This window comes from Apaloderma vittatum, unplaced genomic scaffold (genome assembly GCF_000703405.1).
Source record: "Apaloderma vittatum isolate BGI_N311 unplaced genomic scaffold, ASM70340v1 scaffold20033, whole genome shotgun sequence".
In the NCBI taxonomy this organism is placed as follows: domain Eukaryota; kingdom Metazoa; phylum Chordata; class Aves; order Trogoniformes; family Trogonidae; genus Apaloderma; species Apaloderma vittatum.
In genome coordinates this window covers 72,582-80,317 of record NW_009710088.1, presented here as the reverse complement: position 1 = coordinate 80,317, position 7,736 = coordinate 72,582, and the positions used below count along the sequence as shown (strand labels likewise).

The following is a 7,736-nucleotide window of genomic DNA, read 5'->3' as shown; positions in this document are numbered from 1 at the left end:
CGCAGGAGCTGCCGGAGCCACTCAGCGTTAATTAACTCAAGACACTCCCCTGAACGACTGAGTTGCAAAAAGAAAGAAAGAAGAAGAAAAAATCAACCTAAACAAAAAATACCCCACGCTGCACAATCCCCTCCTCCATCGCCCTCCTCCGCAGGCAAGAGAAAAAAATAAAAAGCAAGCAAGAAAAAAAATATATCTTCGGCTGCTTCTGTATTTTTTTATTTTTCGGCCTGGGTTTCCGTTTCGGGAGGACCGGGTGGGAAAAAGAAAAGAGACTGCTCGGGGGAGGTGAGAGGCAGGGTCCCACCGCGGCTTTAGCTCCGAAACGCTGCGCTCCGCAGCTCGGAGCGCTTGCAGCTCTCTGCAAGCTGCCTGCAAGGCTCAGAAAATCCTGAGATTTTCCTGCTTTAATGGTCACAACTAAAGCTTTCCCTGTGTTTTTGTTTGTTTGGTTTGGTTTATTCTCTCAGATAAAGCAAAAAAACAGTCATGCCCCCCAGCCCAAAGGGAAAGCAGAGAGTAAAACATGTTTAAATGATGTTGCTTTGGAGGTGGAACAGATCCAAACAGCTAAATCCCAGACACCACGGGTGCGAGGATGACTTGGAGGATACAATGGAGGATTGAGGCACTGGAGGGCCAAAGCCATGCCCATCTCTGCCTTTTTTTGTATAACCCCGTGCATGTTTCTTAACATCCCAGCATGTTTCTTAACATCCCATCGAGCTGTGGGAACTCGTTATTTTCTTTCTGCTCCTTGCCTGGCTCTTGCAGGAGTGGGCAGGCTGTTGGCGTGGGTTGCAAGGAGGAGCCTTTGGCATCCCTACATGCTTCACAGGCATAATTAAAGGAGGCTCATAAATGGTGTTGTAAAAGGAAAAAACCAGATAATATATTAAAATTAGCGATTTCCTGCCAAATCTTCAGACATCCCTCCATATCAAAATGGCCATGTAGGGATCAGGCTGGCTTTACTATTTAATGCAGTTTTTACAAACCACCTCTATTCTGTGGGAGCCTGACCTATGACATTTTTAAATACAGCCCTGGATAGTTCGCCTCAGCTTTGATAAGCTGGAGTTGCCTTGGGATAATATAATCCAGTGCCTCTGAAAAAAAGACTGTTGAAACCTTCAATATGAATATAAGTCACTCTGTATCTTCATTCCCTAAACCAAGCTTCCAAATGTATGCTCTTCTTTAAAAAAGAAAGAGAAAATACATAAAATAGAGGTAATAGCTGTTGCCTGAATTTTGTGGACTTGTTCCTGGTTATCATTCTCCCTATAGCTAGCAATGCTGGTTTCCTTTTTTTCAATAGCAGATAAACAAAAATCATAGTGAAAAGTACCTTATCCATATGCCAATCCTACTGAAATCTGCAGGATGTTTTTCTTAACTGTGAAAGCTCGCTATAAAAAGACACTGTGCTACAGTGACTGCAGCTCCATTAAACCCTTTTTAACACACATATCACTTGGTTCCCAATGACACTTTGAAGTCCTTAAAACTCATGAGCATATTGGCTCATGAGCTCTTGCTGCAAAAGCAGGCTGCTAATAATAGGCAAGAAAAAAATCTTCCTAGCAGAGGTCTTGGGAATGGTTTCCGCTTTGTATCTATAGCAAAATACAAATCTAAACAACGGCGCTTGTAAAGTACATAGATAGATTCCCAAGCTGCTCCCAGGCGTGTAAACCTGCAAAGCATACAGCTCGAGCCTGTAATCGGCCGTGTTTTCTTCCATTTCTGCTTGTGGAAAGAACTGGTGAGATAACCCAGAATTGTGCATAACACAGAGCTAGTTTTCGCTATACCTTGTGCATTAGCCAAGCTCTTAAACCAATTAAAGAAAAAACCCAAAGCTTTTCAAATATGCAGTCTGGTCAGAAAAAAACAAGGGATTTGTATGCATAAATTTATAGAGGACAGCCGGGAAGGTGACCCTCCCCCTTGCTGTTGAATCTTTCTCCTTTCCACTCAAATCAGCTGGCAAGCCCTGCCTTTTGGAAATGAGATTTTATATTACTTCCAATTCCCTGAGACAGTAAGACCTAAAGCCGTCTTGGTGCAACAGTGAAGGAGCATGTGGCGTCATCTCTTCATCTTAGTAAGTGCGCGTGAATGGTGTTCATGGGAGGTAAAAAAGCACGTTAGATCTGCCCCAAAGGAAGAGATGTGGTCATAAATGCTTCCATTAGCTTGCATACGATGCTGGAGCCAGGGAAGAAAAATCTGACACAAGGGTGACTCAGGAGGTGCTGCCCACCTAGAAATAAAATGAGGCAGCAAGAGAGATGGGAGACTAGAGCTCTGCCCTCTGCAAAGCACAAGGGTGATGATGGACTGCCCCCAGCCCCCCCAAAAAGGTCTGGCAGGATCACCTTATAGCTTGCGAGCATCTCTGCCTCCCTAGCTCTCTTGGTTTTGCAATGTGTTTGCAACCTGGATCCAGCCAGGTAGCTCAGGTGGTCAGGGCTGAGCTGCAACAAGGCCCTTGGGCAGGGTGCCTGGGTGTGGGTCCCAGGTGGGGCTGGTCAGGGCTCTTAAAGCCCACAGGTGCCCCAGGGCCTTGATACTTGCCTTGGAGGACCATGAGAGCTAGGTGGGCTGCAGGAATGATCTCTGCAGAGATGCTCCTGGAAACACCATGAAGTACCTGCCTGGAGCATCCTGCACCTATGTAGAGTTGAGAATGCAATCTACATTTTTGTCCCTTTCTGGCTCTTCTGAAGAGGGGCTGTGAGGAGTCAGAGGTGAGGTGAGGACATTGGCTCTTGCAGATGGGAAACCCTCAGGGCAGTGACCAAGCTCTGCTGCAGACACACAAGTTGTTCTCACATTGCCAGGTGGAAGATGTAGGGCCAAGGGAATTTTTTCAAGGTCGAATTTGGACTAGTGATAATAGATATATAAATAAACAATTGTGCACATATACATCATATGCAACCTCCACACACAAACCGAGGAGCCTGCAGCTCTCTCATATAGCATACAGGATGGTATATTGCATTCTCCTTCAGGTTTTGGTAAAACATCCAAACTTCTCTGCAGAGAAGTCCTGCAGCTCTCTGCAGCTTTCCCTCAGGATGCCAGGACACACACAAGATGTTGCTCATTTCACCCTGCTTGTTGCAAGAGATCATTACATCCTTTCAATTTATGCTTCTTGGGGAGTTTTATCCCATGCCAGGGGCCACAGAGTGAAACGCAAGTTACCGTATTTCCGCATGCAAGTCAGCAGCAAGTGTGGGGGGGGACACTACCTAAGAGAGGGCTTCGGCTGGGGAGCACCAGAGGGGGCTGCAGGGGCCCCACTCGAGTAACTCCCAGCTCAAGCTCTCCAGCTGCAGTCTCAAGCCTCTCTCAACTTAGAGCTGAGAACAACTCAGCTCCTCCATTTCTCGTGCTTCCACACAAGTTCCTGACAGCCTGATGTGCGCTGGCTGGGGCAGTGGTGACAAATAAGCTAGTGGACAGCTAAGATTTCAGCTTCCACCTTTGCTGCCCCTGATAGTGATGCAATGGAACTGAGTTATGGCTTCGAATTTTCTGAATAAGGGCTTAAACACAATTTAAGAGCCACCCTTTCCCTGAAGGGGACAATTCCATGTGGTTGCCACTAGAAGAGTGAAATGAGATGCAAGGATGGAATTATTCTCAACACTGCTTTCTGTGATGGGTCTCTAAAGACCTGTTTATGTGTATAGCAAATACATTGAAAAAAAGCCCTTGAGAAGAGAATGGAAAACACTTGCATGAACCCCAGAACAGGACATTCAAGCATTGGTATGTCACCTGTTAGGATTAGGGACCACTTGGTTGAAAATCTGTTGTTGAAATCTGTAATAGTCACCTTATGAAAGGAGATCAGCTGGCAGTGTATATTAATCCAGTGTTTTCTGTCCAAGTCACTGCACAAATTGCTGCACTTTACTTTCTGTTACATATTTATTTTTAAGATAGATGCATTTTTTTTTCTCTTCGTCACATTCACGCATGCATTTTTATGATGATTAAATATTATCTTGGAAGGCCGTCTCTCCCCCTCTCTCCTCTTTGACACGTTGTTCAGTTCTTAAGGGAATAGACATAAGCCTCATGTTTTTCTGTCTGGAGGGATAAAACCTGCAGGAAGAAGCTTTTAGATCAAAGATCCTCTCAGTCCCTTTTCTTCCTTTTATTTTCAAGCCGTCGTCCTTTGTGCCCTTTGACTCTGAATTTCCCACTGGTTCACTGCGTTGGCTATTTTTCATCACGGCTCTCTGAATTTCTCTGACTGCCATAATCATCTCCGTGGTTGGTGCATTATCACTGGCATGGAGGAACATTTCCAAAGCCCCATGCGGATTTGCTACCACAGCCAACTGAGTCATTCCCTCTGCCCCAGTTTCCTTATCAGTCTCTGTTTTCTGTTCAAGTTATGCATCTATTTCAGACTCTCTCCCATCTCATTGTCATTCAAAGCTGCAGGGAAATCATTTAAACCAATATTTTCCTACACTCACATCTGAAAACTCGTTCCAAGCTATTGCCAAGTGGTAGCTGAGATGATTATCCTTTATTCTGCAACCTTTAATGAGATTAACCATCCCAGCTTGCATGAGCTGTTGATACCTGCACTCTTGGAAACATAAATCACTGACACGACTTCAGTTTGGGGCATAACAAAATGTGGGAACACAATTCTTAGGGCTTTCAGGTAAGGGATGGGTGACATATACCGTTGCATTATTGGTGACACCATACATTTCCTTAGCTGTTGGGTTTTAGTGCAGTAAAACACGCCAGGCTGTTGTTGAGTTACCAGGTGCAGGTAGCACAATAAATTCAGAAGTAACGTTACCAACCCTGATTTTGCAGTTTGAGTTGTCTGGGCACACCTGTGGGCCTTTTCAGGTCTGAAGAAGGCCTAATTCTTGCTATCATCCTAAACAAAAGAAACAACCCTGGCAATTAAAAGAGCAAGAGGGTGTGGCAATATCACATAGGATGGACTAATTAGAAAGGCTTAGTTAGAGCCCTTAGATAACCGGGTCACTTAGAGGCAGCTGTAAATACAAGTCAGGAAGCCCTGGATGGACTCGTTGCTCCCCTGTGGTCTGGGTACTTGTTTAAATCATGATAGAAGTAAGAGCCAAGTGTTACCAACATTTTTTTCTGATATTATTGCCTTGCCATAAATAGGCATTAGCCTTCTAGGCAACCCAAAATCCGAGGTACTGTATCAATCCCTGCAGAGCTTTTGCTATTGCGTCATTTTTTAAACAGAAATGTAATGTAGCCCCCATTAGGCTCCTGGTTTAGTGCTGATTGAAGCTACAGTGGAGAGGGAAAAATTTGTCCCAGATGCTGCTCAGGTTCTAAGTGTTTACAAAGGGAGTGCCATGACATCAAAAGAGAAGAAGAATAAATGTTTGGTTACATTTGTTCCATCTGATCTTTCCTCCAGTAACGCAAATAAAAGACGTGCAGCTTGACAGCCTCTTGATCTCAACTCAGGACAAGCGCCAATAAAAGATAATTATTCCCAATGTCTGGGTTAGGGTAAAAGTCATCGAAGGCATTTTTAGGACATACCAAAGTGCACAAGATTATTTAATCGTGTTGTTTGAGGCTCGTACCAGGACTTCCGTGCTCAGAAATGGGACCTGTACAACATATGCACTGTTGGTGGCACTTCACAGTTCCATAATAGAGCAGGAGATTTATTATTTTTTCCCCCTTTTTTCAAAGAGACGTTTCACTGATTTGCTTTGATAATAAAAGATCTGCAGGTGAGCTGGACATTTTCCATCAGCAAAATGGCTCTGTAGGGATAGCATCCGTCATCCATTGATGAATATGCAAAGGTAGCGCAAGCTGATTTTTCAAATATTAATTAAGCAAGTCACTGGTCAGCCAGCCATGTAGGGAGTTGTCATGCTCTATGGGGAAGTCAGGCTGCATGAAAGTACCCAAAGCACTTGGAGAGCTATAAATCCATTAACTCAAATGAGCTGAGGTCGAGGTTACTGCCAGGAAATATTTCGCTGACCTCACTGATAATCTGGTTTTACACAGACAAGCCAAGCTCAGGCATGAGGTCAGCCCTTTAACACTTGATCCAGTGACAGGTCTGTCACTGAAAATTCATGGCAGGCTTATTTGCACTTGTCTGCCTTTTCACTTGCAGCAGATTTTATGCTGATGTCTGACATTGATGGTTTAGCCTTGCATATATATGAGAAGATGACACGGGCAGATGGTTTTAATTACACCATTCATAGTCACCTCACCATAAAGCAGAAACGTGCCTCTCCAAAACAGCTCTGAAGTCAGAAAACCTTTCTTCCTTCTTTCTGCTTCCTTACCCTAGATGAGTATCCCCCAGATTTATTTCCTCCCAGCTTCAGGCTCAGAGCTGTATTTTCTTTTCTTATTTTTTTTTTTGTTTTCTGGCCCATTCCGTAAATTAGGGTATTAGGAAATAATACTTGGTTAAATACAACAATGTTTGTTCAGGCTCTCTCTGAGGGATGTGGTAAGGTGAGCAGCTGGGGCTCAATGCAAATCTGGCAGGTTAATTCATCCCAGAAAAGATTTGAACCTGGAGAAGGCAGGTGTGACTCCTGCCTTCCCCAAGAGAATCAAACTCCTTCGCCCCGAGACAATCAAAACCAGTGGCACAAGGACCATCAGACTGTAAGTGAGGGAGGAAACAGGCACCAGGCACTACATCATGTTGGGTTTTTTTGTTTTCCTACTCAAGATATGCCCAGAATATTTCCACCTGGTCTCTTGCTCTTCCACACATGTTGGAGCTGTTAAATCATCCATCAAGAGCACATCTTTTGTGCGAGGCAGGATGGGTGCCTGCCGGGATTCCTTGCTCATTATTGGCCTGCTGTGGTCCTTGTCAGCCAATTCGATGAAATACAAACAGCATTTCAAATAAACCTTCACTCTCTTGTGGGACCTTTTCAGCATCTTTCTGCTCTTGCTCTGGATGCATAAAAGAGCTGCGATATCTTCCGCTGAGTTGCTGAATTCTTTTTGAACCCTGATACATGCTCGGTACAAGGTTTATGAAATAAAAGGGGTACAGGCATATGCATTACCAAAGTTTAGCCAACAAAAATTGTTCAGCTGAAACCAGCAGGCAATCTTCTGCCTGATGATCAACATCATCAAGCCTGATGATGTTGGACTCTCTGCATTTTTCTGCAAAGATATGTTCAGCGCCACCAAAAAAAGTATGGTTCAGGCTTTTCTGAGCCTTTTTTAACAAAAAAAATAAAGCTGCTGGACACTACAGCAGGGATTCTCTTTTCTTTGCCTAAATAATGTAGGGTCAATGCCATACAACCGGGTGGTGAGTAGAGAGAGGAGGACTCAGGAATGCTACTCAGGGTTTTACTGGAGCGTGACACCAAAGTAGCATCTCCCCTGTCTTCTTGGTTTAGAAAACAAATTAACACTGGAGTATTTGTGAATTTTTTCTCCCAGCTACTTGTTCACTACCATTCATCACTTAGACTCAGCGCTTATGTATATTTAAAGCAAGCAGCGTGAATTAACAACAAAGCTTGAGTGTATTAAATAACCTCCAGTAAAACTCCTTCCCTTCACTGGAGTCATTTCTCAAAATGAAAATACCTGAACAAGTTATGGAGATCTCCAGACCCTGAATCAAATGCAAACTGGCAGCCGCTTCTAGTATCAATCAGATGCCGAGAAATGTTTCCCAGGAAGCA

General features: G+C 44.0%; 1 protein-coding gene across 1 annotated transcript in view; it reads right to left on the bottom strand.

Annotated features, from left to right (window-relative positions):
• The window catches only part of LOC104272248 (acyloxyacyl hydrolase-like), a gene marked incomplete at its 3' end in the record, with an annotated part of 38,283 nt that extends 33,907 nt beyond the window's left edge, over nucleotides 1-4,376 (bottom strand). Inside the window, exons 1-2 of the mRNA XM_009867189.1 lie at nucleotides 4,230-4,376; nucleotides 2,579-2,601 (exon numbers count right to left, since the gene is read on the bottom strand). Of these exons, the coding sequence (XP_009865491.1) occupies nucleotides 2,579-2,601; nucleotides 4,230-4,376 (170 nt within the window). The remainder of the gene's footprint in view (nucleotides 1-2,578; nucleotides 2,602-4,229) is intronic.
• Nucleotides 4,377-7,736: the final 3,360 nt, after the last annotated feature.